At 37.9% G+C, this 17363-nt stretch overlaps 4 protein-coding genes across 5 annotated transcripts in view; 3 read left to right on the top strand and 1 right to left on the bottom strand.

Annotated features, from left to right (window-relative positions):
* The window catches only part of pald1a (phosphatase domain containing paladin 1a), a 51085-nt gene extending 49663 nt beyond the window's left edge, over positions 1–1422 (bottom strand). Inside the window, exon 1 of the mRNA XM_019269366.2 lies at positions 1233–1422. The gene's annotated coding sequence lies outside the window, so the exon portion shown is untranslated. The remainder of the gene's footprint in view (positions 1–1232) is intronic.
* A 682-nt stretch (positions 1423–2104) lies between these two features.
* ndr2 (nodal-related 2) lies at positions 2105–6032 on the top strand. The gene is made up of 3 exons (XM_010743837.3): positions 2105–2563; positions 4394–5172; positions 5560–6032. The coding sequence occupies exons 1-3, from the start codon at positions 2287–2289 to the stop codon at positions 5710–5712; spliced, it is 1209 nt and encodes a 402-aa protein (XP_010742139.1). The 5' UTR covers positions 2105–2286; the 3' UTR covers positions 5713–6032.
* A 998-nt stretch (positions 6033–7030) lies between these two features.
* Positions 7031–10588, top strand: lrrc20 (leucine rich repeat containing 20). 2 transcript variants are annotated; one of them, XM_027289110.1, is made up of 5 exons: positions 7031–7133; positions 9264–9353; positions 9589–9738; positions 9847–10014; positions 10114–10588. In XM_027289110.1, the coding sequence occupies exons 2-5, from the start codon at positions 9284–9286 to the stop codon at positions 10248–10250; spliced, it is 525 nt and encodes a 174-aa protein (XP_027144911.1). In that variant the 5' UTR covers positions 7031–7133; positions 9264–9283; the 3' UTR covers positions 10251–10588. The 2 variants fall into 2 exon arrangements, with proteins under 2 accessions (XP_027144911.1, XP_019124902.1); XM_019269357.2 differs by lacking the exon at positions 7031–7133 and adding an exon at positions 7679–8002.
* Positions 10589–12368: 1780 nt separating this feature from the next.
* ppa1a (inorganic pyrophosphatase 1a) lies at positions 12369–15815 on the top strand. Its single transcript, XM_010743536.3, has 11 exons — positions 12369–12460; positions 12639–12703; positions 13470–13523; positions 13920–14039; positions 14123–14209; positions 14293–14419; positions 14527–14654; positions 14805–14890; positions 15244–15313; positions 15615–15654; positions 15752–15815. The coding sequence occupies exons 1-11, from the start codon at positions 12400–12402 to the stop codon at positions 15775–15777; spliced, it is 864 nt and encodes a 287-aa protein (XP_010741838.1). The 5' UTR covers positions 12369–12399; the 3' UTR covers positions 15778–15815.
* Positions 15816–17363: the final 1548 nt, after the last annotated feature.

The following is a 17363-nucleotide window of genomic DNA, read 5'->3' as shown; positions in this document are numbered from 1 at the left end:
CTGCAACTTTTCAAGCTAAGGCCTGGGAGGATTAACATTTCTGTCCTATTCCTTTTATCAAGATAAACCAAGAATAAATAGCTCAATCATTTATGATCCAGGCGTCCATTCATCGAGGAGTTTCATGCTCTCATTCTTGATTAATTGTGATGTTCACGGTTTGATCTGCGCTCTCGGGTTGTCAAGAGCCGGTTTCTGTCTCCCCTCAGGAGATGCAAAAAGGTAAAGTGATACGAACATGAGGAGACTGATCCCAGCTTGCACGGGCTAAATCAAACAAAGGCCCATAGACTGCAATACATCAAAGCATGCATCGTGTGCTTTGTCTCACTGCGCTACAGACTTTTCATACTTTACATTACAAATGTCTTGGGACATTTCATGGATTTTTGATCATGACTGTGGGCATTTTAGGCAAAGAAAACATTGCCTGAAGTGTTTTAATGATTCAAAACGCATAAAAATGTGTTCAATAAAAGGATTCCAGACTAAAGACACTTTGTTTGCCTACTATGTTATGACTATATATAATATGTTGGCTAGAAATCTGAGCACAGAGGTTATGTTGGTGTTTTGGAAACAATATGTATCGCAGCTTAAGTTCTACATACAAGCTTTTCATGGCTTTCTGCCACTTATATCAGTTTCCTTCAGCGAAGAAGCTGGTACATGTGGCTGGATCTTACAGAATATAAGATTTCAGCCAGTAAATTGCTTGCAGAAATGGTTGCAAGCCAGCAGGGTGTTATGAAAAGCTTTGAGAATGTCAAAACATCTTGTTGTTTGAATGCACACACAAATCTTTATGGCACAACTTCACTGAGCAAATGAAGAACGGTGTGTGTGTGTGTGTGTGTGTGTTGTTTAAAGGAGATAAAAGCATAAATTGACATTTATCCGTCTATGTTTAAGTGTCATCAACTGCAGGTCATAGTTTGCCCAACTTTTTTTTTATAATCCTATAAGTCAAATCAGTGGCTACATGAGTACACAATGCAGTGCAGGCATGGAGAGTGTGGGGGGTGCCAAGCACATGTATGCTCCAACAAGCACGCAAACACATTTCCTCCACGGCTCAAAGTGCTCGTCTGCAAACATTGAAAATGCATCGTTAATAAATCAATAATCAGAAAGAGTTCAGAGCTTCGGCATCAGAAAACAGCCGTACATTCACTTTTTACTGCTGCCGTGGCTCGTGCAACACAACAGCCGTAAACTTTAAAGCTACTCACCATTTCAGCAAAAAAAAAAAAAGCGTCTGTCTGTTAAGAAAACATGTTTTCACACAGAGCTCGGTGTGTCCGCCGTGGAGGATGTAGCAGCTTTCTGTTCACACCGCTGGAAAACACGCATCCATTGATTTTCTTTCTTTTTTTTTTTTCGGGAAATTTACGAGGAAAAGGATTTCGGCTATGTGAATAAAGACGCACAGCGCATGCGCAGTCATGCGGTCATCCTCGGATGCTCTGTGTTAGTCTCTCTAGCTGTTAATTATTCACATCCAGACCTTAATTAAAAACAATTATGACTTGAGATATGTGGCATTTTTATTATGGGAATATATTAAATCCAACAGATGAAACTTATATTGGAACATTAAATAACATTAAAGAAACAACCATAAGGAAATCCAAAAACAACACAAAAGCATAAAAAAAAATCAATATTAAGCAAATATTAGCAACGAAATTAATGTATTAACAGAGTGTGGATGTTATGTGTGAATCTTGGGAAGTTAAAATAAGATAAAAAGAGATAAGATGGCTGTTTCTTCCTCTTTTTTATCTTATCTTTTATTTGGATATCCTTGTTTAAAGCCCTAAATACACATACACAGTGTTTAAATTGAAGATAACGTCCTTCACAATGTGTTTTAAATATTTCTTATAATCTTGATAAAAGTGAATATTCAGTGTTTTATGTTAATGTAATGTTTCATTAGTGTATCACAGCAGCCCAATGGTCCATTTCAGACGGTATTCAGTAGACTGCATTACACTATGAGAAAGCCTAACAATTAGTGTAAGACAAATAGCTGAAACAATTAATCCAAGGATGGGGAATCAGGCTGCACAAGCCCAAAGAACATGGCGCAAACAAAAAGTTGCGCTCCTTGTAAACACGCATCCTCATTACCAACTGAATGGATGATGAGCTGTCAGGCATGTCAATTTCCTTTAATGTTCTCAGCTACTTGTTAAACATGAAAGGGGGTGGGTGAGAGTAGCCTATATAAGACACCCCTAATCTCCTACAAGAGGAATTTGTCATTAACCGGCCGAAAACATGCGCTCATTGGGACTTGTTGCTTTTGCGCTGCACACATCTCTGCTGGTGCTGCTGGCTCAGGGGATTCAGAGAAAGAAAGATGGAGTTGAGGATATGGATATGAGGTCTGGATATGAGCGTTTTTCCGTCATGGATCGATCCACCGGGTACCACCTGCCAACCTACATGATGCACCTCTACAGGAATTTCAAGTCCAACTTTTCCAGGCCGATGGATATTATGGAGCAGGACGCAGCAAAGCAAGCAGACACGGTGAAGAGTGTGGTGGCTAAAAGTAAGATTCTGGTTGATTCTTTTCCAAAAATGGGTCATAGATGAGCAGGGGATGGGGAATGATGGGACATGTTTAAACCACAGGGAGAAGATGTCTGTATTCTTTCAGAGAGGCATTGTTAGGAGTTTGTGTGTGTGTGGCTCAAGTGTTGTCCTGTCAAAGCTGGGTCCCAGACGACCTCAGAGGGTTTCAATCCACATCCCAGCTCAGGGGGTGAATAACCATGCAGGGATCAGCGTGTGAAAAGGCCAGGTTTTCTGTCTTAATTCTCAAAGCAAACCTCTTCTTTCTTAAATAGGTGATGTTGATTAGATATCTCGCCAGACATCCCCCTATACAAATCTCTTGTTAAGTCAAATCAACAACTTCCCTTAGTTCTTTTTTCACACTTGGCTTGATTAGATTAGAGCTCGGGATTTAATGGCACAAGCAGCCAACGGAGGACAGCACTCCCTGCTGCTGAATCCAATTCCACATCGCTGCTAGGTGTTAGAGTTATTACCTATTTGTTTGACTGAGGATATGCAGAAGCCGAGGAGAGGCAGGGATGTGTTAAATGATTGGTTTCGGCTCGGGGCTTTGGTTTGAGTGGATTAATAGCGAGGATGGTCTGCACTTTGATCAACAGTCCCTACCTAGATAGGCCAATGCACTGGACAATACATGTGAAGGAAATGTTTAAGATGCTTTAATCCTTTAGATTAATTTGAACCACACCTGTTCATTGAATCACAATGAGCCCTCCCTCATTACAGATATGGGTGCAGCACCACTGGAACAATGACTTGATTATTCTTAAGATGCTCTATGTGCAGCTTTGATTTGCTGAAATCTCCATCAATGCAGGCGTTAATCATCAGGTTATAGCACAAGTTATCAAAGGGAGTTATATTTTGCATTTATGAGTCTGCCCACACCTTATTTAGCAAAACAAAAGAGGTGGTTGGATCTACAAATGACTGTAATTGGGTTTAACATTGACACAAAGTGATGACTTCTAAAAATGTATAAGCTAATAAAAACAGATTTATTGTTTCTGGAGACAATTTTCTGACTAATATTTCACTGCAATACCACCATGTATTGGTGGGCTATATACACTGTTGCCCATAAAGTTGGAATATTTATACACACCGGGTTAATTGTGGTTTAATTTTCACTGTGATATGTTTGAAAGAGATTGATAAATAAACTTTTGAGAAGATATAAGTTTTTGTCAACAATCATTTCATGAGAAGAGGTAAAAAATGCTTTATTCTAACTTTATGGGCAACATAAGATCACAGTATAAGACAGTATAAGTTTATATGATATCTTTGTTTTTATGAAGTTAATCTTAAATTTAACTGAGAAACATGTCTGTTTGTGCCAAATGCAGTGAATTAAATAACTGCTCACTATGACCTAATATGATCAGACATATTAAAAATATAACTACTATAGAAAAATCTCTAGTAGCTGGCACATTTCTGTTGTTTGACGACATATACTACAAGACACTGCCGTGGTAAATGTCATGATTTATGACTAAATACTACAAGACACTGCCGTGGTAAATGTCATGATTTATGACTAAATACTGTCTCCAAGAGCAGATCTTAAATCACTGTCAGAAAGAAGCACAAATGATTCCAATTCAAATATATTTTAATAATAATATAAAACATGTTGCATTTTCTTCCTGCAACAGGTGGATTTTGTTTCCCCTGGAAAGTTCACAGACACATAAATGTGTCATATCAGTCAGGCATGAGTTTCATATTTATTCTGAGTGTCTGATACACTGTGTACATGCCAGTTATGCTAATCTTTCTCTTTTCACCACATTAGGTTTGACGCACAGACAGAGGCGCTGGGTTGCGACCTTTGACCTCCATGCGTTGCTGGCTGACAAACAGATCCAAGCAGCAGAGCTGAGAATCAGACTTCCTGGGACAGCGAGTGCTTCCAACATCACCGTGGAGGTCTATCACCAGCACAGCCAGGCGTGCCATACACATGCAGGCTGCCAGGAACAGCAGCTGGTGGGCCTGCTCACTGAATCATCACTGGTCACTTCATCGCAGAGCTGGAAAGTGTTCAACATGACAAGTCCTCTCTTGAGCTGGCTCGGGCAAAAATCGACAGCGAGAAATCGACACAAAACAGTGTCAAGAAGACGGAAAGCGGTAAAGACAAAGAGGGGCCTGTTGCTTCCTGATCAGCCTGTCTATGTGGCGAGAAGAGAGCAGGATGTGAGTGACCGGGCCTTGTTGGTCATCTTCTCACACACTGGCTCTGATGAAAACTCAAAGGCCAAGGCGAGCTTACTACATACAGCTGAACAATCCAAGTTCTTGTCCCCTGCTGAAATCAAAAAGGCCCGATGGCCAAAGAGGCGCAGGAGCAAACGGGGCCAGAGAGAACAAACAATGAGAAGCCCACAGGCGTCCAAAAGAGGGAGTGAAAAATCTCTCTGTCGCAGAGTCGACCTGCATGTAGACTTTAATCAAATAGGCTGGGGGTCCTGGATCATCTTTCCTAAAAGATATAACGCTTACCGCTGTGAGGGTTCCTGCCCCGGACCCCTGGGAGAAGACCTAAATCCAACAAATCATGCTTACATGCAGGTGAGTGGTGCATCTATTATATTACACATTTATGGTGCAGTTGAAAGTGTTTTTGTTAATATACCTGAGAATTGAACATCCCAGACTAGTCAGCTTATACATTTTATTCATTTTTCAAGCAGACATGTCAACATTTGTTAGTTGCAACTTGAAATTGATGCCACTCTGCCATTCATATGTTTGGTTTTTGACTATTGCATTAATAGAGCAGCCAATTTTATAATTAATCTCTCAAATTATTAATTGAGAGAGTAAAAAGAAATACTGAAAAAGTTGCACTGGCTTAAACCTGAATAATCAAACTGAAAAATAAGTATTTGTCTGTCGTAGTATCTTAACTTGTGTAATTATGTGACTAAATCCTCTGTTTTGTTTCTTTTTTTCCAGAGTTTACTGAAACATTATCACCCTGACAGAGTGGCATCGCCCTGCTGTGCCCCGACCAAGATGAGCCCATTAAGCATGCTGTATTACGAGAATGGAGAAATGCTCCTTCGGCATCATGAAGACATGATTGTGGATGAATGTGGCTGCCAGTGACGGCTACAACGACCTCCAACCATGACCATTGTTGCTGAGCGGTGAAGACACTGTGGAGAAGAAGATACCAATGTCTGAAAATAACCAAAACACTTAGCTAGAAGGAAGAAAGCTCTTTGATATTTGCCACGTGCACTGTAAGATTGTAGCCAGTCTATGTGCAGAGATTTGAATTTGTGATGTGATGTGCTGAAATACAAACTCAACAACAGCATCCAGCCTTCCAGCTGTGTGCATGTTGTCACAATCTAATGTATAGCTTTATTCCCCTCATCGATTTCATCAATGTAAACATGAAATGGCAACGTTGTTGAATATTCCAGCACTGTTTTTAGTGTACAGTACCATTTGTGTAACTGTAAATTAATGTATATTTATTGTAAATAATAAACAAAAATTGTATTTATGTACATTTTGCTCATGGGTTATGTGTTTTGTTACACTCTATTACTTCTCAAGATGCAGACTGTAATCCCCACAGTAGGTATAAGTATAAGTATACCACATTCTGTAAATAGAGCCCTATATATCTCACACACTGGACCTTTAAATCAAAATTATGCCAATTTTAAAAGGTGTGTAATATCTAAGTTGATCTATTAGCAAAAATGGAATATGTGAGCATAACTATGTTTTCATGAGTGTATATTAACCTAAAACATAAGAATTATTATGTTAGAATGATGCTTTCATGTCTACAGAGGCAGAGTCATGTCTCTACAAACCCAGAACAGGCTTTTGTATGTGTAAGGCGAGTGGCCTTCACTTGTTTGCAATCTGGAAATTCACCACTAGATGCCACTGAATCCCACACAATGTACCTTTAAGATAAGATAAGATAGACTCTATTGGTGCGACACTGAAGACATCCACTTGATAAAGCAGGGTGAACAAGAAAAGCATTCATAAATAAAAATAAAATAGAAAAACATATACTAGCAATACAGTAGAGTAGTCTTACAGAATAGATTCGAGTATTTAAAGTAGGCAGTTCTAGTTGGGCTGGTTTGCTGTCATAAAACAGTGTAAACACAACATACTTACAAATACGCCCATAAAACACAATGTAAACACTCAGATCACCTGCATATTTACCTGGAACCACTGTGTGAGATACAAAAGTACTGACACACCAAAACAAATGGGCTTTTCTAGTTTTAGAGCCACATGTAAGTCACAGCCAAATTCCCCCCTCACAATCAAAACAGAGCATTGTGTAGTGAAGGGATATCCAGCAAATGCTGTAAAATGGCAGCTAGTTGCAACAATTGTAAACTAAGTTCTATTCTTCTGAAGCCAGAGAGCTCATTGTATTCAAATCCTTTGAAAATACACTGACTAACCAGGAATTTGACTTCATGTGGTCCTGACCACAACACCGGTCAAACTGGGAACAGGTAGCTGGGCAGGACTCAAAGGAGGTAAGACAACATTTAACTTCCTAATGTCAGTCTCAGGTAAATATTTATATTTCGATTCAGCTTACATTCATAAATATATAAGGATATTCAAAGCAGAGGAGAATAGCCAGATATATGTATTCAGCCTCAATTGTGATTTTTAAAAAAAAGCAGGATTCAAATATGAAAATCAAGTCAACTTTATTGTCAATGTACAGGACATAGAGATAATTGAAATGGCGTTTCTCTTATATCCTTGGTGCAAAGAGCAATATACATGACATATAAAATATTTTTAAAAAACAGATTTCTAAGTAAATAATCAGTATAAACAGTGAGATATATCCAAAAATAAAAGATGTGCATAGTGTAAACAGTATTGATGTACAACAATTGACTAAATTAGGTTGTTATCACCCTTTATTAGCCGATACAAACGTCTCATTTTGGTAATAATAACAACTATTTCTACCTATAAGTGAATTTATAGTTTCATTTAAGCTGTAACACGTCGTCTGCGATCTTACAGCGCAGTGCTGACACTCCTGAACTGGTTGTTCAAACATTATTTCCTCCTTTTCCACACACACCTCCTGTTAGCCTGCTAGCCTGTTAGCCTACTCACTACTCTACCTTAACAACTGTCGCTAAGCAACAACGGCTCATATAAAGTTTGTTTGACGTTGCCATATAAGGTGTTGCTATAGGCTGTTGCTATAGGGTGTTGCTAGTGCGTCTTTTTCTCAATGAACACAGAAACGGTGTTGTGAATTGTCACTCTCTCTCTCCTCGTGTGGCTATAAATACACACTCACACCAAATTTGACTTGCTGCTGTCGTTAGCTTCCTCTGGCAGCTGCCAGGCTCTGTAACAGTAGCTTCTAGTTTGGGTAAGTGTCTTCTCGGCGTGGTTTTAATTGAAACAATAATGGATGATGTTATAATGCCTCAACAGGCTGTGTTTGCGTTAGTCCAGCAGTGTAGGGCTTGCTTGATATACCTACCTAGATATAAATACTAGTGGCATTACCCAGTCTGAAGCTGGTTTAAACCTTAACTAACATGAATACATTGTTAGGTACTGGCACTTTTATGTTTGTGAGACTTTGTAAATTGTCTTTATTCTGTTATTATAACGACTGTACTGACTCTCAGGTTCAGATTTATCATTCAGTTTCAGTATTCAGTAAAGTATTACACACTGGTGGTGGAAGAAGTAACCTTTACTCAGATCTTTTACTTAAGTAACCTTAGCTTAAAGCAATACTTGTGTAAAAATACTACAAGTAAAAGTCCTGCATTCAAAATCTTACTGAAGTAAAAGTACAAATGTATTACCATTAAGTACCATAAATAAAAGTACTCATTATGCAGAATGTACTATATAAAATATGGGATACTGGATTAATAGTTAGTGATGCTACTAGTGGAGCTAAGTTTAACTTTGATATACTACCTAGTTGGTTACTCCATAATAATACACCATAAATTAAGAGTCAATCGATATTTTACCTCTGTACAGACAATGCTGTGACTTTCAGTCATTTTCTACACTCTAATTTAATTGTATATAGTTTTTTTTTCTATCTATTATCTATATATCTTATGTAAATAATCTAAATCTCCAAAGTAACTCATAATTTATGTTAGCAAAATATGTAGTGCATCAAAACTAGTAGTATAAAGTAGAATAAAATCCAAAGTATCTGAAAATTGTACTTAACTACAGTACTTGAGTGAATGTAAATGTACATTCATACATTCCTCTGATTACAGAGTATTACTATGTAATCCTTCAAGTGATCTGAAAGTATACAAATCCCAAACATGTTTCATTATTTCAGTAGGTGTAATTCTTCAAAATGAGTACAGTTATATAATATTTAATCAGAGTGAGGGAATTTGAGCTGTTTCCTCTGGTTGTTTTGCTCTTGTTGCTAGGTGGAAAGAACCAGTTAAAAGTGAATGATGGTGTGTATAATATGAACTAAAAAGCCTAAGAACACATGCAGAACTGGAGTCCCAAGTGTGTCAGCTGCATGAAGCTGGATTCATTTGTGATAATTTACTGTCATTATTAGCTGTCATACATACTGTGCCATGTTAAAAATATAAAAGTGTGTAAATGTAATGTTGCGTGATCTCCCATAGGAACACTTACTGCAGGAAAAATGGCAGAGGCAGTCGCAAATGTGGCCCGGAGGATTAATGCAACCGTAGAGGAGGGGAAAGATAGTTTGGGTAAGACTCCCTGCACACATCTCTCTCTCTCTTTCACTGGCACACTCAACTCTGATTCAGTATTGTGATTACTGCTATTTCAGATTTCGTCAGCAGGTGGTGACAGAGGCTCAAGTTTGTTTTGCTCAAATAACCATCATTTTTATCAACAAGTGCTTGTTCATTAGAAATATTCAACATTCCCCCACTGCGTTGGCACTTGATGATCTAATAATAATCTTCTTCTTCTTTGCAGACTTGTCAAACTGCAAGCTCATTTCTTTCCCAGACGGTGTGTTCAAGGTCCTGAGGAGTGTCTCGGAAAACATCCGCGTTATCACATTGGCTGACAATGAGATGAAGGCCCTTTCTAGCAAGTTCTTTTCAACCTTCACTCAGCTGAGAGGTAGAGGATAGCACGCATGACGCACATGATCTTGATTTCACAAATGTTAATGACGAAAGAACAGACAAACAACCCCTCGATTTCCTCCTGTCTTTAACTATGTTGCAGAACTTGACCTGCGAGGCAATGTTCTCACCAAGCTGCCTGACGCCGTGGGGGAAATGGAGCATTTGACCAGCATCGATCTTTCTAACAACAGCTTCTCCATCTTCCCTGATAAGCTTACTGAAATAGCCACACTGGAGAGGATTAACCTGGAGGGTAACAGCATCACGGGTAATGATAACAGTTTATATTAAGGCAAAGGGTTATATATTCTTACATGGTTTGGTTTTGAATTGAGAATTTACTCTCTGTTTTTATTTTATCCCACAGAAATACCAGTGGAGAAGCTGTCTGCCATGTCAGCTCTGAAGTGGCTAAACGTGAAGTCAAATCCTTTGGACTCAAATACTCAGTCCGCTCTGCAGTCTCCCCACAATTTTGACATCCTGTCAACCACAGAGTCCTAAAATATGTCACGTATTATTTTTACCCACCTATAGATTGCATGCCGCGTGCCTTTGACTGCTTCAGTGAGACGCCTCCGTGTGCCTGAGGGATGAGGAAAAACATAATACGTGAAGACATTGAGCTGATGATATCATGATGTGTTTACAAGAGACGAGAACACAAAGGTGTGTAAAGATGGAGATGATGTACAAAGAGCTGATGTTTGGCGATGAAGTCACTCCATCGTTACACATCATTTTTTATTAGAACCATGTTTTTGTCTCAGTTGAGATGTGACTTATTTATTACTTTTGATAGTATAAAAAAGTTTTTTCAATTAAATAATATACACTGGAAACTGGTGTCTTATTTTTTTTTACTGGATGACAGATTCATTGCTCAGATTATGCTAGATGACACACGATGGCTTACAGAAATGTACCCTGGAGTAGGGTTCAGTTATATATTTTTTTATTTAGGACTGATTATTGTCATTTTCAGTAGTCTTGACAGTTATTTTTTGAATAAATGATGATTGTTTATACTATAAAAATGTCAGAAAATAGTCAAAAATGCTCATCACAATTTCCCAGACCCCTGGATGACGTCTTCTAAATGTCTTGTTTTGTTCAACCAACTGTCCAAAACCCCTAATCGGTTTACGATGATTTAAACAGAAGCTAATAATCACATTTGAGAAGCTGGAATCAGGGAATGTTTGACATTTTGTAAAAATGATTCTATGGCTTTTAAATAATTGCTGAGTCTCCTGCAGTTCTACGTTGGGCTGACACTCACAGCTGAGACCAAGATCTATGTTCCTAAACTGTATGCTCATCAGTTACAACCTGGAGTGACCTCAGAATCGGGGAAAGATAGCAGCATAAACACCCATCAAGCTCTTAAATCCTCCATCTGTAATAGAAGTTGGCTGCAGAGACTGGTCCACAGTAGAAGGATTCAAAGTATTGTGCTCAGGCTTTTCAAGAATTCTTTAAATAGCAACAACGCTGAGTCTGGATCATGCATTAGCTCGTGTTTGGGCTCGTTGTTTTTGTGGCATATTAATACAGGAGAGCAAGAAGAGGGAGGTATGTGAGGCATTCAGTAATGACCAGATTTTCTTTTGTATCCTTTTTCTGTACGAAATAATTTTTTAAATGTCTAGGGAAGGAAGGATGTCTTACAATGTACAAGTCAGCCAGAGAAGAACGTCTTCTGGCCAAGAGAAAGCAGCAGGCTTACAGCGTCACGTGACTGCTCTGCTGCCCAGTGACCTTGTATTGTGCATCATGCTTCTCTCTGATAAACACCACATTTACAGATTATATTAGGTGGCGTGTAAACATCTAACAATTCAAACTTATTAATTGCATCATGTTGTTACGGCTATTGTATTTTAATATACTCTACTTTAGTAAATGTAACATGTTTTAATGAGCATTATAATTCCCACACGTGAACTTTACATACATTTAAACTATAGCAATTTGTAATGATACAAAAAGTCAATTAGCTACACTATATAATGAATTAAATGTATTTTAACAAGACAATTATATGTCTTATTATGACATAAAACAAACAAAAAACTCCACCCAGCATTTGTACCATAAAATGCCATGACCATCAATATATAAGTTATAGAAGTTATATTTTTATACATCATGTTTCTAAAAATAGGCCCATAAGTATGTTATCAAATAGGTGCAGTGAAACTCAATAGGCAAGAAGTCACAACACGGACACGCCGCCTAATCCTGCTTTGTTAAGTGGTTTACAGCTAACGCCAGTCAGCTCCATCTGTTTCTGTCTGAAAAGAGCTCTCCAGAGCCTCAGCTTACAACAGGGACACGAAAAACAAATCACTTCACATGCAAAGAAAGGTACAAACTTCTCATTATGCAATAAAGAAGGATTAGGTACTAGTTGTTGGTTTGTTTACACTTTTTTAAGCTACAGTGACCATATGAACATACAAAAGTCATCTGGCCGTTACACTCGTTCACCACAGCAGCCCTGTTGTCACACGCAGGAAGCTGTCAGGTCTCTAAACCTCAGCTTAAGCAGTGCGCATGCCTGTCTCAGTGACTGCCTGTCAGTCGGGAGCATCTTAGTCCTGAATCAGTGCTCAGACCACACAGGGGGAGTTTGACAACAACTACAAAGATGAGCTTTACCATCGAGGAGAAGGGCAGGCCGAACACTCAGGAGTACAGGGTGTTTTTCAGTAAGCACAGCTCTTTGAGTGAACCAGTACACTGATATACATAGTGTGCATAGTGTAATAATTGCTTAATGAACCTGTAGCTATCTAGTAAAAAACTGCTGCTTAATCATAGAGTTTTTATGAATTGATCCAGTCATTATTCGTGCTTAAAATAGCAGCCAATTACTATTTTTCACAGAGAACTCTGCAGGTAACTACATCTCTCCATTCCACGATATCCCCATCTACGCAAATGAAGCAGAGGTGAGCATCATGTGTCGCACTTAATGCTGCAGGATTTTGAGAATTCTTATAAAGATTAGAGCTTTATTTCGCAGTACAAGAGCTTCATGCCAGGGTTGCACTATGTTTATGTTTAATAAACTATCTCTAATTGTTGTACATCTAACATTTGTGGGTTCAAAGGTATAATTATGCACTCCAGGTGAGTCACATTATGCAACACTGTGGAAATCTTGGCTGCTGTTTTTTTTTGCATTTTGTTTGCTTTTCCCTAGCTGTTGTCCCTGTTCCTTTTAACAGTGTGTCAACACTAGTGCAAATTGCCAATTTGTCTGCAGGGGTGTACAGATACTTGTCCATGTGCCACCTGAAGGGTCATGGTCAGTGTGCTACCTCCTGTGACTTTAGTGACTGTACTTTTAGTTCAGGCAAAAATTGGCACTGTAAAACTACAAATTTAGGCCTTTATGGTGGAAGAAGGTTCACATCCCAGGTTCAAGAGTCCCTTTGTGGCTGTTAGATTATATGAGAAAGTGTAGTTTCAAGTAGTTAGAATGTTATATTGATATTAGGTCATTTATTCATGGAACATTCACTTTCGCACAAAGTACATCATTACATAGTACATTACTTTTAGCATTCTTCGAGTTTAGGTTTTGCAAAGCTTTGGCCTGTCTCTCAGTCTGTAATTGCTGTTCTGTATCTTAGTTTCTTAGAAATGTATTTTAAACAGGAAAGATAATTCATTCAAGGAATCAAAAAAAATTTATCTCTGATTGTCTTGCAGAATATTTTTCACGCTGTTGTTGAAGTTCCAAGATGGACAAATGCAAAGATGGAAGTATATATGCTTTTTCTTTTTGCAAATAATCAGTATATTACACATACATGCATTCTATTAGTACAAGAATAGAAATATAAGATCCATATTACTAGTTTTACATGGACATTTTAGACAATTTAAAACTGTATTCAAAAAAATCTTAAAATCTGTAATTGTTACAATGCTTATAGTCTTAGAGATATGTTATACTTGTTGACTTGTTATATTTGGTCATTACACTAAATCAATTGACAACAAGAAGATAGGATCACCAGCCTATAACGTTTGAGTTCATATGTATTGTTCTATTGTTCCTTGTTAATTATGATTTTTAATAATACAGTGACCACAATGTGGATCAGTGTCGCCTTTTGTTTTTAGTAAGTTGTTGTAACTGTGTTTTCTGTTTACCAGATTGCCACCAAAGATCCTCTCAATCCACTGAAACAAGACATGAAGAAGGGGAATCTTCGTTATGTAGCGAATGTGTTTCCTCATAAAGGCTACATCTGGAATTACGGAGCTATTCCACAGGCGAGTCCCACACAGATGATATTCGAACAACAGGAAACAAAACCAAGTCTCTGCTTCATCAAACGCGTTTTCTTCTTTCACAGACATGGGAAGACCCCAACCACAAAGACAACGACACTGGATGCTGCGGAGACAATGATCCTATTGATATATGTGACATAGGACATAAGGTGCTGGAACGTCTCTGGCTTTACAGAGAAAGGTTTAAAATCAACTGTTTCAACTTTTTCAAAAATGTGCCTTCGATTCTCAGGTGTGCTCTCGAGGGGAAATAATCAAAGTGAAGGTGCTGGGAACTCTGGCTTTGATCGATGAGGGTGAAACAGACTGGAAGGTCATTGTGATCAATACTGAAGACCCCGAAGCTGCTGAGTTTAACAGTATGACTAACCTGCAATAGAAGCTGCTGGCAGTGCTGAAAATACATCACAGGTTGTACAAGTTATTCTGAATTTTAGAGCTCTCCTTTGTTGTTGGTGTGTTACAGATATTGATGACGTAAGGCGACTTAAACCTGGATACCTGGAGGCAACTGTTGATTGGTTCAAAAGATACAAAGTCCCAGATGGGAAACCTGAAAACCAGTTTGCTTTTAACGGAGAGTTCAAAGACAGGGTACACCTTTCAAACCTGTATTCACAGCACTTGTGTTGTATTTAGAATATATTAGGACATGTTGTAGATGTTAAAGATATTATATCCTGATTTCTTAGAGACGAGGAAAAGCTATCTTTGGTAAATGGGAGTAAAACTTGTGTTTTGCAGGACTTTGCCATTAAAACAGTCAAGAGCACCCATGAGTTTTGGAAGGCACTCATTTCGAAGAAGACCAACGCTGGCGAATTAAATTGGTGAGTTAAATTCATATTCAGAATTCAGCTTATCAGCTCCATTATGCAAACAGACTATATGACTGTATATGTGTCAAATGCTATTAGTGTTATTTCCTGCCATAACATCCTTGAGATAATTATCTAGTACCAGCGCTGGTTCTGGCTACATTTGCGCCCTGAGTGAAAGTCGACAGAGCGTTGACAGGAGGGTGTGAATCAACCAAGTTAATGGACTGTTAAAACCTTTCTTACTGCAGATGAAATAGTGACATTGTGATTTATGTCTTTCAAGGTCACTTAATAGCTTATAGAGACAGAATATTATTCTAAAGCTGAAACAGTTTCCTTTGTTTTATCTCTTTCTTTATCAGCATGAACACCAGTGTCTCAGATAGTCCGTTCTGCTGCTCTGCTGGGGATGCAGAGGCTGTGCTTAAATCTGTAAGTCTCTTTTCATTTTCAAATGTATCCGCAGCCTAAAAGACCATCCCTCTATCCTTAATGAGACTAGGGATGATAAGCATAACAGTGTGCTGTTTAGCCTTGTGACACACAAGCCCTCGGAGAATCATTAGCGATTCACTCTGTTCACTCCAAGTGATTCATTTGGTTTTTAATTCAAACAGAAACGGGCACTTAACAGCTTCCACAAAATGCAAAACAAAATATCTAAGATACACACAAAATATCTAAGATACACACACCTCCAATGTGCATTTGATGATTTCACTAACTCTTACAGGCATGTGCTTTTGGAGCTGAAGATCCCATTCCAAGTTCAGGTGGGTGTGTGTACATCTATTTGTTGTAATGCACTGTACATCTATGGTGTTACTCTATGGAAATGATGTGTGCTTGTTTTTTTGTTTATTTTTTCAGTCGACAAATGGTTTTATTATGAGTAATAAGAAGAAAATCCTGGAAACCTTCATTCTTTCCTTCACTTCTTTCCTTCAAATAACTTCTACACATCAGAGCGGCACACGAGCCGGAAGGATTGGATTTATATTTCTGGTCACATTTGCTTATTTCTTCACTTCTTTCTGGATGTCTGATGTTGTTGTTGTCAAAACTGCCCGCCTGTAATTTCAGGCTTGGCAGAACATTACAATAAACCATGCTAAATCCGAGTGTATTGTGTATTGTATTGATTTATCGCCTCTATTACATGCTGTCATTGTCACATAAACTTGAGCTTACCAACACAATATAGATCTAGAGTGGATAATGGTGTCCTGATGGGAAAAGACAGGCAGGCAGCGATCATGCTCTGCCTGTAATATTTGAAATAAGACACACTGATCTGAATCTAACAATTCATGTGGACATACAACAAAATACATTATTGACTGTGGGAAATTCCAATAAATGATGTATTTAGTGTTCCTGCTCAACAGTACAAATGACTCTGTGGCTGTAAGTGAATAAGCCCAGTGGGATGCTTCTGTAGGCTGCAATTATATAAGCTTCAATAAGCAGTATATCCTTTACAGTGTTATTAAAATAGCTAAAAAGTGTTCTAATGAGGCTAGCAGGATAAAAACCTAAAAACATACCACCTGTTAATGACAGTGTAATTCATTTATTGTGCACGATTTCTGTTCTAAATGTGCTTAAAAGTAATCCAGTTCAATGTTAGAATAGAATCTTAAAAAGTTGATAATATTACAGTACCTTATTTATTTGAATACATTTACATATATTCACACACACACATATATATACACACACATAAATATCTCGTATTATAAGCAAAAAGCATTTAATGGCTTTTTGTTTTTAGATGTTATTTTCAGTATTTCTTTATTTTTACAGAGCGATGACCTTTTCACATCCTCCATGAGGACAATTTGTTGAGGTAGAATTAAGTCTAAGTCTTTCCAGAATGTGTCAGTATGTGGACAGCTAATGAATATGTGGTCTCTAAACAGTGTACAAGAGCCAATATGTATATTTTCCCCCTTAGAGTTTATTCTATCATATTTATACTGTTGTTACCATTTTTTACCTCATGCCTGTATATAGCGTGTGTCTGTTCTGTGTTGTTACTTGTAATGCTGCAACAAAAGAATTTCCCTTCGGCTGTCTGTCTGTCTGTCTGTCTGTCATTAGAGCACTATTGGAGATTACATTACCAACATATGTGCTTACAACATCTGCTGTGACAGACTTATTGTTTAGTAGTAATGTATTGTACAGTATAAAATTTACCTAATCCAATGTACTTTATTTAAATAGCATGATTTTTAGCAAACACAAGGTTTCCAAAGTGCTGCACAACAAGATAAAACACAATAAAACATTAGACAGACAGACAGAATTTATCCCAAGCTGGGAAATTACAGTGTAGCAGCAGCATTACACACAGTGACGATAGACAACTTAAGAATAAAAATATAAAGAACAAACTATACATAATAAAATATCAAAATAGCAATAGTAAATAAAATATATTGTACAAAAGTATATACAGCAAACTGGCAGTGTTGAT

The sequence above is a fragment of the Larimichthys crocea genome, chromosome XVI (assembly GCF_000972845.2).
Source record: "Larimichthys crocea isolate SSNF chromosome XVI, L_crocea_2.0, whole genome shotgun sequence".
Lineage (NCBI taxonomy): Eukaryota > Metazoa > Chordata > Actinopteri > Sciaenidae > Larimichthys > Larimichthys crocea.
This window is presented reverse-complemented; position numbering and strand designations above follow the sequence as displayed.

Coding starts and splice junctions, on each gene's coding strand:
- ndr2 (XM_010743837.3), top strand. CDS start 2,287: ATGCGCTCATTGGGACTTGTTGCTTTTGCGCTGCACACATCTCTGCTG. Junction 2,564..4,393: donor GAAGAGTGTGGTGGCTAAAA/GTAAGATTCTGG, acceptor TCACCACATTAG/GTTTGACGCACAGACAGAGG. Junction 5,173..5,559: donor CAAATCATGCTTACATGCAG/GTGAGTGGTGCA, acceptor CTTTTTTTCCAG/AGTTTACTGAAACATTATCA.
- lrrc20 (XM_027289110.1), top strand. CDS start 9,284: ATGGCAGAGGCAGTCGCAAATGTGGCCCGGAGGATTAATGCAACCGTA. Junction 9,739..9,846: donor AACCTTCACTCAGCTGAGAG/GTAGAGGATAGC, acceptor ACTATGTTGCAG/AACTTGACCTGCGAGGCAAT. Junction 10,015..10,113: donor GGAGGGTAACAGCATCACGG/GTAATGATAACA, acceptor TTTATCCCACAG/AAATACCAGTGGAGAAGCTG.
- ppa1a (XM_010743536.3), top strand. CDS start 12,400: ATGAGCTTTACCATCGAGGAGAAGGGCAGGCCGAACACTCAGGAGTAC. Junction 14,655..14,804: donor ACGGAGAGTTCAAAGACAGG/GTACACCTTTCA, acceptor TGTGTTTTGCAG/GACTTTGCCATTAAAACAGT. Junction 14,891..15,243: donor AACGCTGGCGAATTAAATTG/GTGAGTTAAATT, acceptor TTTCTTTATCAG/CATGAACACCAGTGTCTCAG.